A 27,605-nucleotide genomic window follows, 5' to 3' on the forward strand; every position below is an offset into this window, starting at 1 on the left:
TCAATCAAGGGTAAGACCCACTATGTCCCTAGTGCGTGTGCTACCTCATATTAAAATGAGGTCGCACCATGAAAGTATTAAGAGCAATGATAGATACAAGGGAGCACTTGCATAAAGAGCTGCAGAAGGGCTCTTCATTGGATCCACATCATTTTCAATTACATTTAAAATCAGTTGAAAAAGAAAATTCAGTTACATTCTGCGGCTCTTTATGCAAGGGCTCCCTTGTATCTATCATTCCTCAAGTATATTAAACATAGCATGATAGAACAATTTTTTTTTCTATAACTTTCATTAGAAAATTCTTCCATGCAATATACAATACTTTGTGTGCAAAATAAAATATCATATCATATTAAAAAAGGAAAATGATACTGAAAACCGTGTGTATAACCAACTCAAAACTCGAGAATCACATTGGAGAACCTGGATGCTCTATCTCCTTTCTCTATAATTATTGAAAATATCCTTCTGATTTTCAAAACAATGAAATAACTTCTTCTTTAGACCCTCTCAAAACTCTCCTTCTCGCAACGGCCCTACCCCTCTACCCTTCTTGTGAAACTACCAATTACTCCAAAAGCTTAAGCTATCAAAGAAGGTGTTATTTAACCTTTTATACTCACTCCCCCTCACGTGTGGCCCCTCTTTTTTTTGTAGGGTTGACCTACACGTGACGTGGCACACAGAACTTTAAGTGTATGTGCTAGGGCATATGTTGGCTCAAGTAAAAGACAAAACGGGAGGTTAAGGTGGAGCCCAGTGGTTAGATAAGACGAGTAACAAAACCTTACGTTGATGAAAGCTATAAGTCATCGGTATATAGACAGGTTGTTAGAATCAGACCCTCCAAACTCACAAACATCCTATGTTTAGTCTGAATTCGGTACAACAGTTTTATATGACCGACTGGTGTTGTTTCCAGAGCACATTTATCTTGCAAATGCCGTCTGTTTTATAGCGTTTGGTAGCGAGTCTTGTGCCTACTACCTTGTTTTGATAATGACACTTTGTGTTATGCATTATTAATTCATAAATGTTGGTTAAGCTTTGTTCTTCAACAATGAGATTGGGGTTCAATCCTAGCTTACCTACCAAAAAAGCATTTAATAGCTAATTAGAGAGTAGGGGTGCAACTCGGGTCAGGTTGGGTCGGGTTGAGTCTAACCCTAGCCTGGCCCGATATAGCATTTCGTCAACCCAAACCCAACCCAACCCGAGTCTCTGGTCGAGGATGGTCAACCCTATCCTAACCCATGTCTCTAACTCTCTCAACCCTAATCCAACAGTCTAACCCATTTTTCCCAAATTGGGCCTGATTCGAAGCCAAGGGAAAAACTAGAAGAATATAAAAATGAAAACATAACCTTGAGATTTTGAAAATGGACTAAAATTATTAGCAAGAAAGCGCAATAAAGACATGATTTTTTCCCTAAGAGTCACCCTTGGGTCCCACATGTGCCACATGGGTGTGATTGGAGTTGTTGATTTGGCCAACTGTTCCCCATCTTGAGGGATAGTCCCCACCCTTTGATCAAGGCCACATTTATGGTTCTGCTAATCTAAGCTGTAAGTGTTTGTCATTAATGCAGGACATTATTTTACAGATGGTATGTCCATTCGGCATGGAACTAGGATCACGTGGGTTGTATGATGATGAGAATTTATATGATGCCCGGCCGTCAAAATAGCAAGGGCTAGGTGGCTGTTTTGACCAGATCAAAAATCAAGGGTCAGGTGGCAAAAACTCGTATGATGATAGTCCAATAGATTGATGATCTCTATTACATGCAAAGGGACTCAGCAACGATCACTAGGATTCATTCCTAAGAGTGATTATTCACTTATGTAGTCATACTTGTATTAAAAGAAGATTGTGTCGGATATCATTTTTCATTCTAGAAATTATATCTAGTTGTCAAGGAATCACGGTCTTTCGTGTAGAATGTTAACTTTTTTCGAGATGAGAAAGTGTAAACCTAGCATCATGTATTCAATCAACATACATCTAGAAAAAGCCATGATCACATGTATAATAGATCGAATTGAGTTAATTTTACAAATCTATTAATCTAGATGGATCTAACCATGCAAATGAACTAGAATACAAAGAAGGGTCGACAACTTATCTCGATCGGCAAAAAATGGTGATTGATCGGGCTAGATCTTCTGCTGCCTCTCTAATTTGCCTGATCTCTGATGGGGAAGATGTCCTTTGACAGAAGAAATCAACTCCTTTATTTGTAGAAAAGACCACATAGAATTTCACCCAAATTAGAACTATAATTGGTTTAATCCATTTAACTAACTACATTATCCAGACCTACATAATGTAGTTGAACTCAAGGCTACTCTAATCATCCATGTCTCAATAAGGATAAGATGCATTGATTACCATTACAACCTTTACTGGCCACCTTGGTCAATGGGTAACTCCGCTCTTCATCTCATTTATCAATCTAGACCGATGATCTTAGATCAATAATTGCCCACATAAGATCATAACGGGGTGGCCCAGTGCACAAGGCTCCCGCCATTGCCCACATATAAGATCATATAGAAGAGAAATTATATGTGAGGGGGCGTAGAAACACGTACTCATCATATCTTTGATATTTGTTACAACAGCAGCTCATTTTTTGAGAAGCTTTGTTGGATCAAATATCAAGGGTGGCACTTCCATGGTACGACCTTTACGTGTTTGTACGCCCTTTTGTCATATAATTTCTTCTTATAGAAAGTCCATGAAAATCTATACAAAATTGCTTTACACAATGTAGATACGAAACTGAGGGTGGAACACTATGCACGAAGATCCGTTGATGTCTGTAAGTAAATCATTGAAAGAAAGGATGAAGGGTAGGAGAACTTATAACAACAACTATGTAGATATGGGGTGCAACTTGGGTAAGGTTGGGTTGAGCTTTCGCTAAACAAATGAATTGGAATCAACCCAACTTGGGTCGGGTCAGGTTGAGCTTTTGCTTAAAAATGAATTGGAATCCATTATCCACCCAACTTGGGTCGGGTAGGGTTGAGCTTTTGCTAAAAATTGAATTGGAATCAACACCCAACTTGGGTCGGGTAGGGTTGAGCTTTTGCTAAAAATTGAATTGGAATCAACACGAGCCCTAACCAATTTTATGGTTGAAGCTCAACCCGAATTCCCAAATATCGACCGGAGTTGCACCAATAATTTTGGTTAGACATATCTAATTGACACTAAGTACAATTACTGCTGATTTAATTCATGATCTTTTGAATTCATGGTTCTCTACTTTAAGTTAGTGGCATCCTGAGTCTCTGGTTGGGATAGAGATTATCCTTGGGGAACATAATAGAAAAATCAGGTGATGTGGCTATGCCACGACATAATGAGAACTAATCTCTCAGTCATATGTACACCAGTAAATTATCACAATTAGAGGTTACTTGGGATAACTAAATTATATGGAGGTTATATGTGAGGGGTGATCACGTCTCAATCGTGGTAGAAGCTCAACCCGAATTCCCAAATATCGACTGTAGTTGCACCCCTAGTTTTGGTTAGACATATCTAATTGACACTAAGTACAATTACTGATTTAATTCATGTTCTTTTGAATTCATAAATTATATGGAGGTTATCTGTGAGGGGTGATCAAGTCTCAATCACTAGACTGGTACTCAACATTCATACAAGAGTGTGAGAATTAGTACACATTGATATGAATGATTTAGAGCTAAACACCCATGAGTCACTACCAAGGGAAGAAAACTAACATTAGTACTTTTCGCGAAATTTATTTAGTCCTCACTTTAAGACATTTGTGACCTTATGGAGACAATAATTAGATACTTTGTTCAAGCATCCCTCCAGTGATAGTACAAGCTTCCTTCACAACATTTTGTTCAAGACATTTGCTCATTTAATCTCACTAAAGGTGTCATTTTCAATTTTACTCTGCAGGCTATTAAAATTAGATCTGCTTGAAGCAAATTCAATGAAGGAACTAGAACTATAATTTTATTGAAGAAAAAAATCAGGGTGGTTTTTGGTGTTCAATCCAAGTGTAAACCAAAAATGAACAGAGGATGCATGACAGGTTCAAAACTAGTTTATTAATGTAAATATCTCAAAATGTTCTAAGGTTTGCCATGTTATAATTGAACTAAATTAAAGTAGATCCCATCGTGGAGTCGATCAGGGACTCGATAATGAATGAATGTAAAGTGTAAGGTCCCATAGGCAAATGCTTTGTAAGAAATGGGGTTGAGTGTAACTAATCTAATAATTAGTTGCAGCATCTTCAAAAACTTTGGACTTGTCCGTTTAAGATTAAGTAAACCGAATCTGAAGGCCAAACTGATTATTGGACTCAAAATTATGTTTAAATTTGAGTCCAATAATTGGTTTAGCACTCACAATCAATTTTCATAATCTTAAACAAACCGGGCCTTGGTGTTATAGCGCAACATCCTATTCTTGTTCTTATGACACTTTATTTTACCAGAAGTTTATTCATATCCTAGCCAATTTCATGCTTTCATCCATGGATTATACTATGTACTTCAGGACCAGTAGTGCAAGTTTTCCAACCCAAAAGGTTGTTCTAGGGATTGAGCCACATGGAGAAGAGAATAACAGTTGAGTTCACTACAGATCTGAAAGAACAAAGATCAAAACTCGTATACTTAAATTAAAAAAATTGCATGACTTCCCTCCGAAATGGGTAAGATCAGATTTCAGTTCCAAGGTTATTCTAGTTTTTACCAAAACACAAAACCAAACTAAATAGAAACACATTCCAAGTAAACACCCTCCTAGCTCAAAACAAAAAATTCTCTATTTCTTAAGATTTAAGACTTTTGCTAGAGTTCGTAAACATGATGCAAGCACACAATCTCAGGTAAATAGATACTAGGGAGGGCAACTTGTTCAATGATACAATCCATTTATCTGGTAAGCCTTCTTCATATCACATAGCTGCGTCTAACAGTGGAAATAGATAGAATGTCAATACTAAACTGAAAGAGTAACTCATTACTAAACTGTCACATAGAATGTACAGTTCATGGCAACATTTATAGCATTTATTCCAAAATGGGCATAGTAAAAAAGCACAACTCACAGAGAGTCCAAAACTCTATATTAATGCAATTGATATCTTAACATATGCATCATAATTCTATACATAACACTTCCAAAGTTCAGTACACATGAACACTATACAGCTACCAAATATCAATTAGACATCAAAACATTTTTACTTTTAATTGTGATTTACTATGCATTCTTGTCTCTTAATTTGTCTGAAGCAGATACGCCTTGTGGCAATGGCAAGTTGGCAACACATGCTTACTCCCAACCAGAGGATTTCACTTTCAATCCCCTCTCATTTTCATTATTTTACATGTACTTCTTTCAATGTAGACCGGAGCTCAATGTAATTGCAATGACAGAGGCTTGAATCCAGAACCACGGCATCAACCAACACAACAGCCAACATCATACCATATGAATAGGTAGCAACTGGAGACTGTTATATGCACAGAAGGTAGACTAACCTCAATGTCTTTAGTTATTGTTCACTGACGCTGATTCATCTCCAATGCTATAGGAGGAGCTTTCATGCGGACCATGGGAGGAAGAACACCTGCTGGAACAGCTCCCGTCTTTAACACTACTCCCCTTCCTTGATGATGACCACTTCTTACCTTTCCTTCCTTCTGATGACAACTCCTGCAAAATAGTTTGATACTTAGTCCCTCGGGACTAGATATAAGGGTAGCAATTTTGGTTTCATCTTGGCTTGGTTGTGGCTGGCGCAAAGATTTCAAAACCTTGTTTCAATCTTGAAAAGGAAGAAAGGAAGTCTTGAGAAATCTAGCTGTCCATCGCCTGTACGAATCAACATTTGTTTCCATTTCATTTCATGTAGGTTCAATAGTAGAACCTTAATTACATTTGACCAAAGGATTTCAAACCCAAAACAAGTGTACGATCCTTAGTTCACGCACAATAAACAAGTGCTACCAGATCAGTAGCTAGAAAATCACCATCAACGTAAAGGTACCTGGTCTGGTACTGAATCCGAATGCAAAGTAGGACATGCGGATCCGGGTGTCTTAAGTTCCAACTCCGTCACTACATCATCGGAATCATCACTTTTCTCTACATTGGTTCCCTGCCGACGATCTGTTGATTTACTTCTAGAATCTTGTTTGCTAGCAGTAAGAGATCTACTGCAAGGCTGTGATTGTGGAGATATGTATTCACTAGATGCCTGTTCAATTGGGGGATTAACAGGGGAAGGATGTGGAAGAAATGTCGAATAGGGACTAGGAATGGCTCCTGGGGTCTGATTCCTAAAGAACGGGAAAGGATGCAAGGATGGATGCATGAGAATTGGACCTGGAGGAACGGGAAGTGGCAAAGGAAAAGGATATGGAGGAGGGGGCATAACAACTGAAGGGTCCATAGCAGCCCATGGGAACATAACCTGGATTCTCTGTTGATACTGAGCATTAAGGTTATCCATATCAGATTTTAAAGCAGCTTTCTCTACTCTGAGCTCGTTCTTTTCCTCAGTTAACTGATTGTAAGAAAAAAATGCAAAAACATGATCAAGAAAATAGGACACTATGTGTAATAAACCTGAATATTCTTCAGGAAGACTTTTTACCTCACGTGATTCTTCCGAAAGAGATTCATATTCAGCTTTGAGTCTGTTGACTTGAGAAGTCAAATCCTTCAGCATTTGAATTGTGTCTGTGAGGATGGTTGCCTTCTCATGCTTGGGCCGATCTGGGTCTGCAGTTTGACTAACTGTGAGGTTCAGACTGGGTAAAATAAAAACCTTATGTAGACAAAAGCCTGCCTGGTTTTAAGGTCATAACCAAAATTTTCATAACTTGAATATCTAAAGAAGCATTCACTCAGAGAAGGGTGTAATAACAACCCAAGAATGTCAGTAGAGGTTATTTCTGAGTCTCCTCTATGAATTGTTTAGAGGACTCTAAAGCTGAAGCAGAAGCAAACTAGTGACAAGCATAGACAATAACTGTAATCCGAATAGTTGCAATATGTGTGTGTGTGTGTGTGTGTTGGGGGAGTGGGGGGCACTAGGCAATTCCGCATAAAGCCATATTCGCGGTTCCTGTTTTTCAAGAGAGAAGAGCCACATCATACTGAATTTGTCCTATTCATTTATTTCATACGATGTAACTTCTCTAGTGGAAGAGAGGGGCTGCAAAATTGCTTTTTGCGAAATTGGCTAGATATTCCTCATAATCTCAGTTTCTATATCTGTCAAGGCTCTCTGTACTGATTAACGGTAGATGTAGATGCACAACTGTACTTGTTACTAAAATACGACACAAAATAATATTCCAAAAAGAAGTGGTATCCTACAATCAGACATATATCACAGCCATGAGGAATTATGACCAGGACAAATAATCCCTATCAGAGTAGGTTTACTAAGAGAAAACTTGTGTGTGTATTCTTTAACATAAAAAAAACAGAAAAAAAAAAAAGAAACATTTTTGTTGCCAGAGAAAACTTGTGCATGTATTCTTTAACATTAAAAAAAAAAACAGAAAACAAAAGAAACATTTTTGTTGCCAACAATATTTGCATCTTAAACCTAAACAAAGACTGCACAATATCCTTAAATAGAAAAGGTGTACAGATATTATATAGTTCTTCTTTGTGTGTGAGCGCCAAACTATATCATAACTCAGACTTAAAAGCCAAAATATTACCTAGTGCATTTCCCAACTCAAGAAACTGCTCATTTATTCGATCCCTCCTCAACTTTTCACGGTCTGCCTTCTGGACTTTTCTTGCAGCAACACAATCCCTGATGTCCAGTTCCACTCTTTGGCTGTGAAAGACAAGAACATTCTAGTGGAAAGGGCATACAAGAATATGCAAATTACAGAATGTGGGCATGGCCCAATGACTTCTTGTTATGTATACACTCTTCATGAAACTAAAACAACAACTTCTGAGTAAATATCCAATCGTAGATTGACTAGACAAATACATTACCGTTCAAGCATACAAAGAACAAATCCATGCAATGAAACAGACCCCAAAGTAATTACAATAAAATTAATCACCAATCATTCAAAAAATGGAAAAAAAAATAACCATCATAGTTCAGACATTAATGTAAGAGAATCGAACCGTATATACTTTTAACGTTTCTGCGGTTTTTATAAGATGGAATTGCCTGTAGCTACATTTGAAGCCAAAAAGAAAAGTTAGGCCCACATTATAGGATCATCTAAACCATTCATTTGTTGGTCCACAGCGTAGATAAGCTGTGCCCCAAAAACCATCTCCATAGGTTGAACCTGGGTGTTCGATTTGTGGAGGTTTTTATGCCGTGGCACTCAATTTACCCCAAATATATCAGAGGGGGAACCTTGCTGTTCGATTTGTGGAGGTTTTTATGCCGTGGCATTCAATTTACCCCAGATATATCAGAGGGCTACGATCATCATTTGGAGATGATTTTTGGGGCATTGCATATCTACGTTTGGGCCCAACGAATGAATGGTTTAGATCATCCAATAATGTGGGCCCCACTGTACTTTTGAATGAATGTGCAGCTGCATGCATGGCCACCTTATAAAAACTCTATTTCTGCTTCCAAATTAAGGCCTTGTTCGTTTGAAATTGTGGCAACGAATTGTCACCCCCCAATCCAATTATTGGACTCAAAATTAATGCAATTTTGAGTCCAATAATCAGATTGGGGGTCCCAATCGGTTGTCATAATCCCAAACGAACAGGGCCTAAAGCAGGTTGAATTCCCTTTCCAGTTGGTATCCAGTATCAAGTCAGGTCCATCCGTAGACATTGGAATGACAGCTGAAACCTGTGAAGGAGCTATTGTTTGCAACCCTGCAGTGGAGAGAGATGGCACAAATTTGACAAAATAGGAAATAGAGAGATGCTAGGAAAATGGAAACTTGTACTCCTTGAAATATGGGGCCATATAATGCTGACACACGCGCAAAAGGACATGAAAGAGCACTACGTCCATCATGGCCGAATCCAATTTTTTCAACAAAATGACTAAAATACCCATATTTCAGGAGTAACTTGCAAAAAAAACAGTGATCTCTAACGGTCGGATGTAAGCAACACTGACTGAAGTCTTCTCACCCGGCCAATACTACATCGAAGGAGAGTCTAGCCAACAAAAGTGGTTTATCGGCTGCCAGAAAACGGATCCATATCGATTTTCCAGCAGCCAGCGGGCCACCTTTAGCCTGTCAAACTCTCCTCTGACATTGTATTAGGTGGGAGAGAGACTCCAGTCGGCGTTGGCTTCGTCCAACCGTTGATGAAGCAGCTCACTTTTTGAGGAGCTGCTGTTGGATCAGATATGATGTAAGGCCTTACAACAATACGGTAGGGGTACCGCCCTTGATATTTGATCCAACAGCAGCTCACTTTTTGAGGAGCTGCTGTTGGATCAGATATCAAGGATGGTACTTGCACCATACAAAGGCTTTGTTGTTGTAAGCCCTTACACCATATAATTTCTCGTCATTTGATTATCAAAACGAACCGTATTTTGAGTCTTCCTACGAATAGCACGTGAAGGAAATATAATTAAGAGATTAACTATATGATGCTACAAAATAGTAAAAATGATGCGAAGCAAGAATATATTGAGCTAATTAAACACGCAAATATCAATAACCATAAGATACTAACCCACCATTGATAGAAGTATAAACTGGAGCTAATTACACACACAAATATCAATTACCAAAAGTTACTAACCAACAATCACCATTGATAAAACTATAACCAAAATAAGCACTAACCAGACTATCAGGAATAGACATAAAATAGGAAACTATAGTCTAACCAGACTATCATAAGCATCTATTATTTACATGGTTCCAAAGGTGGTCAAAATCATTCTAGGGGTATTTTGGTCCTTGGACCTTTTATGTATGCTTATCAATGTATTGTGATCATGGTTTTAAATTTCGGCCGAAATACCGAAATTACGGATTTCGGTTGGGACCGACACCAAAACCACCTAAATCCGTAATTTCGGCCAAAATTCCCAAATTTCAGTTGAAATTTCAGGAAAATGTAATATTTTAAATTTTTTTTCCAAAATTAATGAAATTTGCTTCTTCTTTTTTTTTTACCAAATTTCAGCCGAAATTTCGGTTTCGGCTATGTCCAAAACCGAAATTTTAAACATTGATTGTGATTAAGTGAAGTTAATGAAGAAACTGAGTTTAGACTCTTTCATTCAAAATATAGTTATCTCTCTTCTCTAACCTTATTCTCATTATCACTAAGCATCTATAGCTTATATGGTATTTGAGTCGCATGATCTATTTATTGCTAAATGTATTTATTTCTCATCACCCAAGTTCTCCTTCCATTTGTAGCCTACGTCCCCCCCCTTCCATTTATTTCCATTCAGCCTTGATCACCCCTCCCATTCTGTTTCCCTTGCCTTTCTCTATCTTTATTATTTTTTCCTTTCCTCTCCTGCCTCAACTCTCTGTCGTCTTTTTTCTCTTTCTCAGACTCCTTATTTTTTGTATTTCGAATGAGTTCTTTTCCCCCAATTCATCATCTTCCTACTCTTTGTTCCCTCTTCTATCCCAACTAGTTACAATCAAGCTTACCCACGATAATTTTCTACTTTAGAAAGGTCAGATTCTCCTAACTTTGCGTGCTCATGGTTTTCTGGATTGCCTTGAGAACTTGATGATAAACCCTAGCAAACTTGTGAAGGTAAAGGGGAGAGATAGTCATACTGGAGGAGGTTTGGGTTTACGTTGTGATTGCTACCTATGATTCTTGGTATGCCACTGATCAATTAATTGTGGCATGAATTAACCCTCTCTCTCTCTCTCTAGACCTTGATGTGACTTCTCCTCATGATTTGTGGAAGGCTCTTTCGTGACTTCTATTCCAAGCAAATCAAACCTCATAAAATGCCATCTGGAGCTTCAATAAAGATAAATCATCTCTTCAAGAGTATTTGAGCAGGATAGAAGGCCTTTTTTATCAGTTTGCTGTCATATAACAGTTTCTTGAAGAGTGTCAAAAGACCCTACACTCTGAGGCTTGGTGATGATTACACTATATTCACAATGTCTATTCTCACTCATTCGATTTTTCTCTATTTTATGAGCTTCAAGTGCTATTTATTTAGCAAGATGGTCTTATATATCTACATCTAAGACTTCTTTTAAGCCTTCCACACCTACAATGCCTTCTACCGACACCTCTTATGTACTCATATAATGCCCATCAGGACGAGGATGAGGACATGGCTGGGCACAGTGTGGACCACCCTGTGCTGGTCTAGCAAGATATGCATCTCGATGTGCACCTCAATATTGAGGTTGCTGTTGATGTTGATGAAAACCTCACCTATCGTCTGTTGAACAAAAAAAAAGCAAAAGAAATAAGAAAAAATTGCGAGAAAAATTCAGAGAAAAAGGGTCACACTCCCAATTCGTGGAGATTAAAAAAAAAAAGGGCGGCCCAGTGCATGAGGCTCCCGCCATTGCGGGGTCAGGGGAGGGCTAGATGTACACAGCCTTACCCCTGCTTTGCAGAGAGGCTGTTTCCGTGACTCGAACACATGACCACCAGGTCACAATGGAGCAACCTTACCGTTGCGCCAAAGCTCGCCCTCTTCCCAATTCGTGGAGATCACATTTATATTTTTCAATTAATCAAAATCACATAACTGTCATTATAAATAGAATAAGAGCAAGGACATAATCTGAAACCTAATTACAAGTATGCCACTGCTCACTAAGTACATGTACGACATTAACACTGACACTATCCCTCGAGTTGGTGAATAGATGTCTATCAACCCCAACTTGTTAGTGATCAACTGATGTTGGTTTCTTGTAGGCTTCATAAACACATCTGCTATTTGATCTATAATATGAACGTACTTTTACCTTCTCACGAAAAAAATAGAAATCTACTGTGTATGCTTTTTTGTCTCATGAAAAACAAGATTAGATGCAATATGAATGGCAGCCTGGCTATCATAAAAGATGGACACAAGAGAATTAACTCCAATCCCCAACTCTCCAAGTACCTTTCTCAACCAAACTAACTCACAGTTGGAAATTTTCATGGCTTTATACGCTGCTTCTGAATTAGAATGAGCAACTACACTTTGATTGTTTGCTTTTCCAACTCACCAAATTGCAGGCTATGGAAATACAATATCATGGAGTTGACCTTTGTTCACCTATAACCCTACCCAATCAAAATCCGAAAAGCCAACTATGTCTAAATGACCATTATATTTGTATAATACACCATTAGAGACCCTTTGATGCATCTCATAATGCGATAGACTGCCTCCAACAGACCAGTTCTAGGAGCATGCAACTCATGGAACTTGCAGCATAGGGTTGGGTCTGGTGATAGGAGGGTGAATAAGCGTACATACTAACTAATGGTAATCATCAAGATTGCATCTGGCAACTTTGATCCCCAAAATACCTCATAGCACCTAGATTTATGATATCAAAGACCTTCAGATATATTGCTTGAGCTCAGATATTCCTTCAATATCACCGCCTGTCAAGATAATGTTACCCACATACACAACTAACAAGGCAGTCCATTTTTGTCTCCGCTTTACGAAAAAGACTGATCAGTGATCACACTGCTCCTACGAAAACTAATTTGCATAATGGCACTACTAAATCTTGGGAACTAGGTCTCGGAAGATTGTTTAAGTCCACAGATAGACTTCTTTAACCTACAAACCAGTCCCTTCTCTCCTTGAAGTAAAACCCCAAGAGAGTCATATAAACATCTTCCTGAAGATTTATTTATTTTTGAATGAAACATCTTCCTGAAGATTCACTAGTAGAAAGGTTAGGGGTTCATTTTGCGTTGGGTCAGGTTGATTTTTAGCTAAAAAACCGAATTGGAATTAACCCGAACTCTACCTGATTTTATGGTAAAAGCTCAACCAAAATTCCCAAAAATCGACCTGAGTTGCACCCCTGAGCAATGTATTCTTAACATCTAGTACTCATAGAATTCAACTTGCCAAAAAGAGCAAAGGCCTCTTTGTGGTCCAATCATAGATTTGTGTTAGCTTTAGCGACAAGACAGACCTTAATACCTTTCAACTTTCCCAGATGATAGTACTAAATCCATCTACGTCCCATGGGTCATTTTCCTTTAGGGAAATTCACCAAGTCCTAGGTTTGATATTTGTTCTAAGGCCAACATTTCATCTTTCATCTCTTCATCTAGTTGGGTTGAGACAAGGTATCTTCCAGCCTCTTTGGAACACTATGAGAGAAGAGATTTCCAACAAAGGACCTATAGGAAGAGGGAAGATCTAAATAGGAAACAAACTAGTTGATGGAATGAGACATACAAGATCTCTTCCCTTTACATAAGACAATGGGCAAATTAGGAATCGTGGAATTAACAGAAATAACATGAGAATAAAGGTAGGTGGAACAATAGTACCAAGGATCGAAGGATATGATCTAGGAGACTGGACTTGTGACTGTATCTCTCCTCCCCTCTTCATTTGCACATATGTTGTGATCCTCGTACCCTTGATATTTCCTTAAACTTCTTGACTACGACTACAATGATTCATAGGAATTTTTTTAATGGTTGATAGGGATTTCGTCCTAAACAAAGGCTAGGAGCTAGGAGCCTAGGACAAATGTCTCCTATCGCCTATATCCTAACTCCCCCTGAGAAGAGTATGCTAGTAGCTTCCCACCTCCTAAACAATAAGGTATGTCTTCAAAGAATATTACATCCACTGAGACGTGCCTTATTTCTGATTTCTGGATCAACGCACTTGTACCCCTTTTGAGATCAAGAGTAGCCAGCAAGAACACATCTAATGGATTTATTAGATAGTCTATCTCTCGATGGATCAAGATTCGAACAAAACATGCACATCCGAAGACACATGGGAATATTGTACGGGAACAAAAAATTTAAGACACTGAAGGTGAGATTGATTATTTAATAAAATGGTAAGCTATTAAATGATTAATACACAATTAAGACAGGATTACGCCAATAACGCTTGGGCAATTGCACTTCTTTGAGAAGGGCACAAGTAACGTCTAGTAAATGACCAGTTTGTGCTCCACAATCCCAACCTGTTTAGGAGTTCCAGGACATGAAGACTAAAATTCAACACCATTTGAGTAGGCTAGCGTTATCTGCCATATAGTTTTAATTTCTTCTTATGAAGGAGCAAAACGAGAGAAAAAAAATCTCCACACTAGTGTCTTTGTTTGTTTTTTTTCCACTCCAAAATTTGTACATGACTCCATTCTTACTAAGAACATGCTTTGCCATGGACATCAATTAGAAAGAATTATACATTTCCCCCCATCTGTTATTTTAAGTTATCCAATTACAGTTTTTTTTTTCATTGGGCAAGCCTATATAATCGAATTTTTCGAGATCATAAACTCTTTGACCACTCATTGAGCAACCATAACTCTCCTAAAAACAAAGATTCTTTGTTTCTGTAAAATTCTCTACTTCTCTACTTCATTGAATTAATTCTACTTAAATACAAGCAAAAGGGAGTGCCACATCACAAACCCATCTACCCACTTACAAGACACACTGATAAGGGCCAAAAAATCCTCTAATCACGAGCTTACACGTGGCATTAAGACATGCCCGTGATAACTCACCGTGCAAGGGATAACAAGGTAATAACGGTCTACAATCAAAGGGTCTTAACCTAACTCCTATCCAATCACAGGCCAACACCTGTAAAAGGGTAAAAGACGCGGATAAAGATCAAACCAAATAAAAGGTTGACACCTGTCCCTGAGGGCAAACATGTAAAACAACACGCAAACCCTTGCTATAAATAGCCAGTGACAATCCAAAGGAAAGGGGCCAAGAAATTTTACTGTTCATAGCTATTACATAAGCATCGTGTCATCTATTGTAATATTTTTATTTCAACTGTTCCAAAGCCACTTCAATAAATTACCATTTTCTGACCACAACAGATTGGCGCCATCCATGGGACCCGAACAAAAGGACGTCTCAAATCCCTGAAGATGGCAGGACGAAAAAGTACCCGAAATATCACTGCTAGAGCAGCTCAACCAACGCCCGTACATGTTCCCCGCACTATGCGACTCGCGTCTCAGGTCGTGATCCCTCCTCCGCCGGCAACTACAGGGCGAAGTTTGTCACACACCAGGCAGCCTCCTTCGGTGCCAATGCCTACTCCCGAGCAATTCCAATCCCTTGTTCAACAGGTGACCCTTATGGCGGATCAGTACAAGAACCTAGTTCAACAACCGCCTCGCCGAGCTAGTCCGAACAATCCGCCTCCTCGGCAAGAACGAAGCTTGGAGGCAGGTGATCCCATACTTTCCCAGTGTGAGCCTACCTGCAATTCGTCAGATAGACGGGCCCGTCACTCTAAGACGAGGCAAGCGCCATCAGGCAGTAACCACAATCACAAGACCCGCTCGCGCTCTCCCGGCTGGCCGCGAACTAAAAATAACCGCGATGATCAGGTCAGACCCCGACATCACAAGAGAAGCCCAGAAAGTCATTCAGACTCCGTCGCAAGCCCGACTGTGCAAAAAGATGTTGAATAGGATAACAGATCACATAAAGGGGCCAACAACATGCTGCGAAAGTTTGAGGAGATTGACAATCGGATTGAAGAGTTGGCCAAAGGCCGTAATCTATCTGCTCACAGACCGTTCACCAGCAAACCACCTTTTACGGAGAAGGTGCTAAGTGCACCAGCCCCTCGTGGGTTCCAAATGCCTCCAATCCCGCAATACGACGTAACTTCAGACCCCGTTGGTCACCTGGAGACATTTAAGACCATGATGCTCTTACACGACGCTTCTGACGGTTTCCTGTGCAGAGCGTTTCCCACGACTCTTATGGAAGCAGTTAGGGATTGGTATTCCCGATTGAGGCCCAGCTCCATTTACACTTTTGAGGAATTCAGAGACGATCTAGTCTGACACTTCATGAGTAGTAGAAGGCCCCGAAAAACAACTGCTTCCCTAATGCCCATGAGGCAAGAAAGCAACGAATCCCATAAAGCCTTTGTAAGCTGGTTCAATAGAGAAGCTCTACAAGTACCGAACTTGGACCCGTCCGCGGCGATGAACGCTCTCCTTGCTGGAGCCAGATCAAATGACTTCAGGCGATCCATCGCTTGAAAAAACCCATTATCACTAGCAGACCTCATGATCAGAGCGGAAAAATATATTTCTGTGGAAGAGACTCTGGCTACTCTAAACATAGGCCGAGGGGATGCAGCCGAGGGGAAGAAGAGAAGTCCAGAAGAAGAGCGAAATTCCATGAAGCAGCGTCGAGAAGACCGCCCCGAAAGAAGAGAAGAGAATTACACACCACTCAATACCTCAAGAGCTTGGATACCTGCAGCAATCAAATAGGACGATTTTCCTCTGATGGCCAGTGAAAATGCAATCCAAATGAAACAAAAGGGACAAATCGAAATATTGCCGGTATCATAAAGACCACGGGCATGACACTGACGAATGCCGTCACCTCAAGGAAGAAATTGAACTGTTGATAAGAAGAGGGCACCTCAGACACTACGTAAAGGAGGACGAGCACAACAGGAGGGAGCATAGAAACAACAGTCTTCAGGGTCGAAGGAGCCCGCGTCGATCACGATCTCCAAGAGTCCGAAATGAATCGGCCGCCCCGAGAAGTCCCCCAGTTGAGAGACAGCGTGTCCAACCCGTCAGAATCATAAACACGATCATGGGTGGACCGGCGGCAGGAGGGACGTCGTCATCTGCTCGAAAAACCTATGCTCGACAAGTTAACTCAGTTCATACAACTGCAAAGAAGAGAAAAGTCGAAAACGAAATCTCGTTTTTAGATGCTGACCTTGATGGCCTTATATTGCCCCACGATGATGCTTTGGTCAACACAATGCTGGTGGCCAACTGGGAGTTGAAGAAAATTCTAGTAGACAACGGAAGTTCCGCCGATATCATGTACTACCATGCCTTTAAACAAATGTGCATCGGGGAAGATCGTCTAAAGCCAAGCAATTAGGATCTATTTGAATTTTCCGAGGAGAGAGTCAAAGTAGAGGGGTCGATTGAACTCCCGGTCCTTATTAGGGAACCACCCCTGCAAGCGTTATCCATGGTTAATTTCCTGGTGGTGAGGGCCACGTCGGCCAACAACGCCATCCTGGGAAGGCGTGGACAAAACCTCCTCCGCGCCGTTGCATCCGCGTATCACCAAAAAATGAAGTTCATAACACCGAAAGGCGTAGGAGAAGTCCAAGGAGATCAACCCCAATCGAGAGAATGCTACGCCACAGCCTTAAAGGGGAAGAGTGTGGCGGAAACACTGCCGATCAAGTTACTCGACCTTAGAGATAAAACCCATATCACTGTCAATGAAGCAGCCGAAGAACTCGTGTCGATTCCCTTGTATGAAAATGACGAAGACAAAATGGTTCGAATCGGCTCATCTCTGAGCAGTCGCCTCAAGGAAGAGCTTGTCAAGTTCCTAAGGGAGAAGGACACGGATGTTTTCGCATGGTCTCCCGCTGATATGCCAGGGATAAGTCCAGAGGTCAGTGTGGACACAACTTGCAAGCCGGTAAAACAGAAGAGAAGGCACTTTGCCCCAGAAAGGCAGCAAACTATCAAAGAGGAAGTTGAAAGGCTACTAAAAGCCGAATTTATCCAGGAAATCAAATATCCCAACTGGCTAGCTAATGTGGTAATGGTAAAGAAAGCCAATGGGAAATGGAGGATTTGTATAGACTTCATTGACCTGAACAAAGCCTGCTCGAAGGATAGCTACCCTCTCCCCGAAATAGACCAGCTCATAGATGCCACATCCGGACACGAATTATTGAGTTTCATGGACGCCTTCTCGTGTTATAATCAAATCCAGATGTATGAAGCAGATATTCCAAAAACATCGTTTGTAACGGACCAGGGCACCTACTACTATAGAGTCATGCCCTTCGGCCTGAAAATGCTAAGGCAAACTACAGAGGCTTGTCAACAAACTCTTCAGAGACCATATCGGCAGAAATATGGAAGTCTACGTCGACGACATGCTGGTTAAAAGCAAGAAAGCCTCAGATCATATGAGAGAAACATTCCAAGTCGTGAAGAACTATAACATGGAACTCAACCCAGCAAAATGTGCATTCGGTGTCATAGCCGGAAAATTCTTGGGATTCATGCTCAGCCAAAGACGAATAGAGGCTAACCCAAAAAGATCCGAGCAGTCATGGACATGTCTCCACCAACCACAATACGGGAAACTCAGAGGCTTACAGGGATGGTAGCCGCACTTAGACGTTTTGTTTCAAAATCAGCGGAAAAATGTATCCCCTTCTTCAACGCTATCAAAGGAGTCAAGTCTGCACCCTGGAGTACGGGATGCCAAATCGCATTCGAGGAACTAAAGCAGTATCTTGTCTCCCCTCCGTTGTTATCCAAACCGGAGTTCGGAGAAGAACTGATCATGTATCTCTCAGTAAGCCCTGCGGCATTAGCGGTCGTTCTGATAAGGGAAGAGCATGGACAGCAGAAGCCGATCTATTACATCAGCAAGGTGTTACACGAGGTGGAAAATCGGTATCGCCGAGTGGAAAAGTTAGTGTACGCCCTGGTTATAGCGGCCCGCAAGCTGAGGCCATACTTCCAGGCGCATACGATCAAGGTCATGATCGATCAACCACTCAGGCAAGTCCTTCATAAACCAGACATCTCTGGTCACCTGGTAAGGTGGGCGGTGGAACTCCGTGAATTCGATATTCGGTACCAGCCAAGGCCAGCGATAAAAACACAAATTCTGGCCTACTTCGTCGTTGAATGTACCATTCCTGCACCAAACACCATACCAGCTACTAAGGAGATAACTCAACCTCCGAGTGGAGAGGACACAACTACACTCGGAGGGCGAAGATCAAAAAATACACGGCAAAGTGACAAAGAAGTCACCCGGAACTCGAAGTTGCACCCTCCGAAAGGTGAACCTCTATGGGAATTGTACGTCGATAGGTCTTCCAACATGCAGGGGAGTGGAGCGGCTCTAATCCTCACCGGGCCTGATAACTTCACTATAGAATACGATGTGAGATTTGGCTTCCATGCATCGAACAACAACGCGGAGTACGAAGCGCTCATAGCCGGGATGAACCTAGAGACCCAGGTACGCGCTAAAAGACTTAGAGCCTACAGTGACTCAAAACTTGTCGTTGGCTAGGTTCAAGGAGGTTACGAAGCACGCGACAAACGGATGAACAAATATCTGAACATTGTCTGTAGTATCAGCGAAAAGTTCAATAGCTTCGAAATAGTCCGAGTCCCAAGAACGGAGAATAGAAAAGCTGATGTGCTCTCTAGACTCGCTGCTTCTGGATACACCACGTTGGGGAACATATATATATGGAGTTTCTGAAAAAGGCAAGCATTGATTCTGAAACTGAGATGATGTAGGTGGACAACGAACCTTGCTGGATGGATGGAATCACAAACTACCTCAAGACAGGAAAGTTACCCGAAGATAAGAAAGAGGCAAGGAAAGTGGTACAAAGAGCAGCCAGGTTTTCCCTTCATGGCGAAATCCTCTACAAGAGATCGTACACCTAGCCATACCTGAAATGCCTCTGCCAAATCGATGCCGCCTATACCTTACAGGAGACGCACGAGGGGATCTGCAGCGAGCATCTAGGAGGGAAAGCGTTAGCACTCAAGGTACTTCTGAGGGGATTTTACTGGCCAACTCTGAGGCAGGACTCCATAGACATGGTGAAGAAGTGTGATAAATGTCAAAGATTTTCCCCCGTCAGTCGACAGCCGGCGGTACCATTAGCATCGATCATCATTCCTTTGCCCTTCGCTGTCTGGGGCATGGATATTTGGGTCATTCCCTAAGGCCTAATCTTGACGGGAATTCGTTGTAGTAGAGATAGATTACTTCACGAAGTGGGTAGAAGCAGAGCCACTGGTGAATATCACCGAACAGAATATCCAAACATTCTTCTGGAAATCGGTAGTCTGCCGATTCGGGATTCCCCAACTATTAATCACGGACAACAGAAAGCAGTTCGACAGCGCAAAGTTCAGAAATTTTGTACAGACCTCAAAATCGAATAGCGATATACCTCGGTGGCACATCCTCAAACGAACGGGCAGACAGAAGTCACAAACAGGACCTTGTTGCAAGGGATTAACAAGAGATTGAACAATAAAGAAGGGCGGTGGGCCGACGAGCTCTATCACGTCCTACGGGTTTATCGCACGACGCCAGGCACATCTACTGGAGAATCTCCCTTCAACCTAACCTTTGGGACTGAGGCGGTGATCCCCATGGACATCGGAGTCCCGTCCTCACGGATAGCAGATTTTCATGAACTTCGCAACGGTGAAGGACTCCGGATGAATTTAGATCTGTCAGAGGAGACTCGTGAAAACACCCGGATCAGAGTCACAGCATACCAGCAAAAAATGTCAAACTATCACGACTCCAAGATTCGACCGAGGGAGCACCGCTTGGGAGACCTGGTCTTGAGGAAAGCAGCAGTTTCACAACCCCGAAAAGTAGGCAAACTCTCCCCGACCTGGGAGGGGCCATATCGGGTGATTCAGATCATTAGGCCAGGAAGTTACAAGTTAGAGACCCTCAATGGGAGCACTCTCCTCCACACGTGGAACTCGAAAAATCTGAGGAGATATTATCAATAAACAAAGGTTTATGTAACTCGGTGAACAAACAAAAAGAAAATCAATATCTGTGTACCTCGAGTTTTATTGTTAATGAAATGTTTGCAGCGGCCTTTAGTCCTTTCTTTTTGTGAGATTAAATTGAATGTTACCCTAAAGAAATCTTCGGCTGTTCTTAAAAGCTCCAAAGATTATTTCGGACCGGGAACTAAAGCCGAAGGAGAGTAACCCTATTGAAGCATTAGCAGAATAACTTGCGCGAACTAGTATAATAAACATCGACCGCTCATAAAAGACTTGGAAATCATTTCAAGCCCAAGGCTAAAAGTCAAAGTTAAGAAAGGGGCCGAATACGGAAAGACGGACTCCAACACTTGAAGATTTCCAAAATGATACTTTCATTCATAAAGACCTTTCCTCGCGATACAAAGAGAGGCTTCATGGCCAAAAAACAGTAAGGACACAATTGACAAAACCAAAGAGAAAGAAATAAAAGCCTAGGATTCGGGATCTTCCGAGCGCTTAGCAGTAGCTTGATCTGGGATAAGCTCAATAGCTCTCTCAGCAGTCTGCTCGGTAGTTCCCTCTTGGGGCGGTACGAACGTCTCCTCATTATCATTCCCTTCGTCCTCCACGACCAATTCAACAGAAATCTCTTCCAAAGAGATCTGAGAATACTTCTAGGCAACTTTACCCTTACACTCGTTGAACCCTGCAATGTACGCTTCGGCCGCCAGGTTTACAAGATCTTTCTCCTTAGCCGCTACCGTAGCCTTCCTTATACCACTAGGCTTTTTCGACTGTTGCTTGTACTTCTCGAGATCGGTTTCCCTTGCAACCTTCTCTTCAGCCAGCAACTTCTTTAAACCCTTTATCTCAGCATCCCTATCCCGTACGATCTGGTTCAGACGGATCTCCTCCTGCTTCAAAAGTCCGAACTCACAATTCAAACCGGTAATCGCCCCAGAAGTACTCTTCGACTTGTAGATCAGATCATCGCACCAAACATTCAGGGCGTATAAAGACAAGCAAATTATGTCTATGCTCATCTCTAAAGGCTCCTCAACTACCCGAGCCATATCCTTAGGAAGACGACTCTTTAAAATTATTTCCTTGGCAACACGAGATTCACTGATGCCGGTGGTCACCTTCAGAATGGCCCAATCTGGACGGAACACCGGATCAACTTCTGAAGGAATATCCTAAGGGGTTTCTTGCTCGACACCCATAGTGTCAGAAACTCCCAAAATATCATCTTTCAAGTGCTTCTTCAAGGTACTTAGGGATTTCCCACCTACAGTATGGCGTGACTTCTTCCCAGACGAGGGATCCTCCACAGACACGAGTGACCTTTTGCCCGAACTAGAACCTCGTCCGATTCCGCCCTTTGAGGAGATCGCTTTCGATCCGCCCCCGCCGGGCGTAATCAAAGCTTTCACCTTATCCAGAGTGCTAGCAGAAGCCATTTATGCAAAAGGCAAAAGAGAAAGATAAGTCTAAGTATAAGGGATCAGCTTAGAAAATAACGATCAGAAAAAGCAAAAAACTGAAACGGAATAGGACGACCTAAGACACATACGTGCTCTAGTAGCGACACTAACTCCAATATCCACCAACTTATGTTCAATATCGAATTCCTTCCGATGGATGCCTCCAGTAGCAGCTCCATATGATTTTATCAACTCAAAGGTTTCAAGATCCCCCCCCCCCCCCAACGAAGGCGCACGATTGAGGGCCTTAGTATCGTCGTATGACCAGTCAATGGGAACTGCACATTCATCTTCTTGAGTAACAAAGAAAAAATTGTTTTCCAAACCATGGATTGAGGTCGACTTACCCTTTACCATCTTAACATCGGCACGCTGGCTCAAATAAATCGAACCATCGAACTTGTGCCTCTTCAACGAGCACACCTTCGAAACAATCTTAGGGAGGGAGCCCTCTTCAGCTTTGCCTTTAACAGGTACAAGAAGCCGATCAACACCCTCCAGGAATTTGGTGCCACCTGAGCCGGAGCCAAATGGTAATATCGCAGGACCTCAGCAATAAAGGGATGAATTGGAAACCTGAAGCCTCCCTTCAAAGTTTCCTCAGAAACACACAAGTCTCTTGGAGAAGGGTTACATGCCCTATCTCCTTCCAAAGCATTTCGAAGGCCAAACTGAGTAGGGATACAATACTTAACCCTGATGAACTCCAATCTGGCACCTCGAAGTCTATTCCCCTCATTTAAAGCACCGATGTTATACGAAGGGCTCGCCTCCATTCCAGCTATGGCCCGTACCTCCGAAGCCGCACCATCTCGATTATCATCTAAGCCATCACCCTCACCATCAAGTTCCTCATCGTCCTCTTCATCTCCATCCTCGTCCAAATCTAAAAGCTCAGGAGAATCAACCTTAAAACCCAAGGGCAATATTAATTCCTCCACTACATCGGTCCCACTGCCCTCTCCTCTATCACCTATGGTAACTTCCTCATCACCCCCTACTAATATCTACTTCAACATCCTCAGACAAACTACTAGAAGACGAACTAGAGTCTGAATTAGACATATCTACAAAGACATACGAAAATGAGACGAGGACAAAGAGAAAAGGAGTACTTTACCAATCTAACCAGAGGCCGACGTGCTTTAAAAGCCGAACTCCTAAACTGTGACCTCAAGGGAGACGAGAGAAGAAAAGAAAAACTGCAAAGCCAGAATAAGAACGACAGAAAAAACACTCCTCAACACCTTAATAAACCCGCCTGACAAACTGTCAGTGGCTCGTCAAACTAAGCGCCATGAATGCTAGCTTGCCACGTGCCCACGTCCCCCGAAAAGCAGCTATTGGGAACACACACGACGACTGATCGTGTCTGCAATCCCCGTGAGGAACCGCCATAATAATGACACCCTTAAAGACAAAATTACTTCAGGCAAGTAGTTCGGCTCAAATCCAGTTCGTCTGGGTGTCAAAATTTCACAAAAGACAAAAATTACTTTAGGCAAGTAGTTCGGCTCAAGGACGAACTGGGTGCCAAAATTTCACAAAAAGACAAAAATTACTTCATGCAAGTAGTTCAGCTCAAATCCAGTTCGTCTCAAAGGGTGCCAAAATTTCACAAGAGACAAAAATTACTTTAGGCAAGTAGTTCGGCTCAAATCCAGTTCATCTCAAGGACGAATTGGGTGCCAAAATTTCACAAAAGACAAAAAATACTTTAGGCAAGTAGTTCGGCTCGAATCCAGTTCGTCTCAAGGATGAACTGGGCGCCAAAATTTCACAAAAGACAAAAATTACTTTAGGCAAGTAGTTTGGCTCAAATCTAGTTCATCTCAAGGACGAATTGGGTGCCAAAATTTCACAAAAAGACAAAAATTACTTCAAGCAAGTAGTTCAGCTCAAATCCAGTTCGTCTCAAAAACGAACTGGGTGCCAAAATTTTACAAAAGACAAAAAATACTTCAGGCAAGTAGTTCGGCTCAAATCCAGTTCGTCTTAGGGACGAACTGGGTGCCAAAATTTCACAAAAGACAAAAATTACTTTAGGTAAGTAGTTCGGCTCGAATCCAGTTCGTCTGGGTGCCAAAATTTCAATAAAAGACAAAAATTACTTTTGGCAAGTAGTTCGGCTCAAATCCAGTTCGTCTCAAGGACAAACGGGGTGCCAAAATTCCGCAAAAGGACAAAATTACTCATGGCGAGCAGATCGGCTCGAATCCAGTTCGTCTAAAGACGAATTGGGTGCCAGAAATTCCGTAAAAGGACAAAATTACTCGTTGCGAGCAGATCGGCTCGAATCCAGTTCGTCTAAAGGTGCCAGAAATTCCGCAAAAGGAAAAAATTACTTGTGGCGAGCAGATCGGCTCGAATTCAGTTCGTCCTAAGGACAAACTGGGTGACAAAATTCCGCAAAAGGACAAATTGGGTGCCAAAATTCCGCAAAAGGACAAAATTACTCGTGGCGAGCAGATCGGCTCGAATCCAGTTCGTCCTAAAGACAAATTGGGTTCGCAAAAGGACAAAATACACTTGGTGAGTAGTTCGGCTCAAACCCAGTTCGTCTTTAAAACGAACTGGGTGCCAAACTTACTCATGGCGACTAGTTCGGCCAAACTTACTCATGGCGACTAGTTAGGCCAAAATTACTCATGGCGACTAGTTCGGCCAAAATTTATTTCGGCAAAAATCACACGTTGTGAGTAGTTCGGCCAAAATTGAGTTTGGCCCAAATCCAGTTTGTCTCAAAGACGAACTGGGTGCCAAAATTTTGAGAAATAGCAGAAGAATTGTACAGGGGCAGCCCGGCCGGTTCAGTTCATCTATGAGACGAACTGGATGACGATTCCATGAATCACACCAAACGACTCTTTGAAATCATTCCTCAAGACGAACACATCGGCTTGAGGAATGGGGGGGCAGCTGTAAGGGCCAAAAAGATCCTTGAATCATGAGCTTACACGTGACATTAAGACATGCCCGTGATAACTCACCGTGCAAGGGATAACAAGGTAATAACGGTCTACAATCAAAGGTTCTTAACCTAACTCCTATCCAATCACAGGCCAACACCTGTAAAAGGGGGAAGCAAATAAAGATCAAACCAAATAAAAGGTTGACACCTGTCCCCGAGGGCAAACATGTAAAACAACATGCGAACCCTTGCTATAAATAGCCAGCGACAATCCCAAGGAAAGGGACCAAGAAATTTTACTGTTCATAGCTATTACATAAGCATCACGTCATCTATTGTAATATTTTTATTTCAACTCTTCCAAAGCCACTTCAATAAATTACCATTTTCTGACCACAACACACACCACCAATAACTAACCCCCACAAGCCTAAAACAAATAACCACAACTCAACTCAACTAAGCCATTGTCCCAACCTAGTTGGGGTCGGCTAATGAATCCTTTAGAAAATTTCCACGAAGAAGGTGAAAGGATCTACCCGGCTCAAATTTACTAAGTCTAATCCTGACACTAGTTGGGTTCATCTACATGGATCATTTTCTTCCATTATCTCCTATCCAAGGTCGTGTTCTCTATTATATTCCTAGCCCTTTCCTCACTGTTTCGATCCAAGTTGTTTTCGGCCTGCCCCTACCTCTTTTTACTCCACCAACTTGGCAGTCGGCACGAATCACTTATTCTCACTCAAGCATCCAAAGGCCTACGTTAGATATACTCAAACCATCTTAAGCGGTCCTCTTGAAACAAATAACCACATAATAACTAATAAGTACACATTGTAACTACTCAAATATACTACACATATCAAAATCCAACAACACATCAGATGAGAATTCCCATATATATAAAAGATATGAAGAAAAAATTGAAATCTAACAAACCTCGATTCGGGGAGAGAATTCTGAAGGTGATTGTTGGAGTGAAGACAAAGATCTGGAGATTGATGAAAATTGTTGTCAACTGATAGATCTGAAGGAATATCGCATTTCCATTGATCCATTGAGAGACGATTCTCCTTCTAAATTTGGAACCCTAAATGTAGATTTTTTTTAGTTTCTTTTATGGTCCCAGTGGTTTGAGAATATCATTTAATGCCTTTGAGAATTCTAGCTCTGTAATCAATGGTCGTGGAAACCACGAGCCCAACGCACTTACCGGATTATTATTTGTTTATTTATTTATTAAATAGGAAATAATTTTTTTCTACCTTTCTTTGCGAAGTGATATATTCGCCCCTTCTCTTCAGTTTTTTCCTGCTCAGTAGTCTATACACTAGAAGGGTGGCCTGGAGAAGAAAAGGGGGCGAGTATATAATTTCTCCTTTCTCTTTTCCTCGCATTTTCACCCTTTTGCTTGTCTTTTTCAGAAACTAGAAAAGAGGCCCGTGCCACACGCCCTGAAAAGAAACAAGGAGTTTTTTATTTAAATTACGGACGGGTCCACCAGGCAGCCCGTAATATACGGGTCTGGGTCATTAAATTAGTGATATGTTGAAATTGACCTAGCCCGGCCCAACCCGTCAAAATTGGGCCGGGCTAGCTAAACCCACAAGTGCCCACAGGTGCTCGTAAAAACCCAAATGATTGAGATTTTATATGGTGTAGTTCCTGATAGTCTTATATTTATTAGAAAGTACTGTACATATTACATCATATGATGATCTAAACTGTCCATGTGATGGAACACAACGTAAATATGTTGTGCCTCGAAAATCATTTTCATAGGATATAGAGGTTTCCATCAATAAAAATATGCAATTCTTCCATAGAACAGACGGCTAGGTTCATCCTATGGAATTTATTTTTTGTGCACAACCTAATAACATTATGGCCCATCACATGGACAGTTAGGATAATCTTATGGTATGGGAATAAAGACAAAAAAAAAAAAAAAAAAAAAAAAAAAAAAAAAAAAAAAAACCTGGTTGACCTGCAGTTCCACCTAACCCATATGGGTGGGGTCTGGGTTTACAAAATAGTGACCTGTAAGATTCTGGGTCAATTGTGACTTGGCATGTACCACCCGGACCCATACGGGTTGGGTGAAACCCGGCCCGGTCCACCCGTTTGCCAGGTCTAACCCAAAACAACCGGACTCAACTCAACCCAATTTTGGTTTGGATGGGTTGGGTTAGGGCTGAGAGATTTAGAGGCTATTTAGATTAGGGTTGATCATCCTCAACCTGAGGCTCAGGTTGGGTTGGGTTGGGTTAGGGTTGAGGGAATGCTATCTTGGGTTGGGTGGGGTTAGGGTTGGCCTCAACCCGACCTGAGTTGCCCCCCTACCCAAAAAACTATAACAATACAAAGACTTTTTTTAAAAAAATTAAAACGGAAATGGTATCAACACAACCATGTTTTTATAATTGCATTAACCCATCTCGTCGTTTATTATTTAAAGGTTATTA

General features: G+C 41.4%; 1 protein-coding gene across 2 annotated transcripts; it reads right to left on the reverse strand.

Moving 5' to 3' along the window:
* Positions 1-5,093: 5,093 nt before the first annotated feature.
* Positions 5,094-26,422, reverse strand: LOC143886162 (transcription factor bHLH121-like). Of its 2 annotated transcripts, none has more exons than XM_077390117.1 (5): positions 26,080-26,420; positions 7,747-7,868; positions 6,666-6,793; positions 6,057-6,575; positions 5,094-5,722 (listed from the first exon to the last, which is right to left on the reverse strand). In XM_077390117.1, exons 1-5 carry the CDS (start codon positions 26,196-26,198, stop codon positions 5,558-5,560), a joined length of 1,053 nt encoding a protein of 350 aa, XP_077246232.1. In that variant the 5' UTR covers positions 26,199-26,420; the 3' UTR covers positions 5,094-5,557. The 2 variants fall into 2 exon arrangements, with proteins under 2 accessions (XP_077246232.1, XP_077246233.1); XM_077390118.1 differs by lacking the exon at positions 5,094-5,722 and adding an exon at positions 5,734-5,881 and having other exon boundaries at positions 26,080-26,422.
* Positions 26,423-27,605: the final 1,183 nt, after the last annotated feature.

The sequence above is a fragment of the Tasmannia lanceolata genome, unplaced genomic scaffold (assembly GCF_043159265.1).
Source record: "Tasmannia lanceolata isolate RefF3 unplaced genomic scaffold, GAP_Taslan_0.1 ptg000011l, whole genome shotgun sequence".
Lineage (NCBI taxonomy): Eukaryota > Viridiplantae > Streptophyta > Magnoliopsida > Canellales > Winteraceae > Tasmannia > Tasmannia lanceolata.

Coding starts and splice junctions, on each gene's coding strand:
- LOC143886162 (XM_077390117.1), bottom strand. CDS start 26,198: ATGGATCAATGGAAATGCGATATTCCTTCAGATCTATCAGTTGACAAC. Junction 6,794..7,746: donor TGAGTTGGGAAATGCACTAG/GTAATATTTTGG, acceptor GTCAAACTGCAG/ACCCAGATCGGCCCAAGCAT. Junction 5,723..6,056: donor CGGATTCAGTACCAGACCAG/GTACCTTTACGT, acceptor ACTATTTTGCAG/GAGTTGTCATCAGAAGGAAG.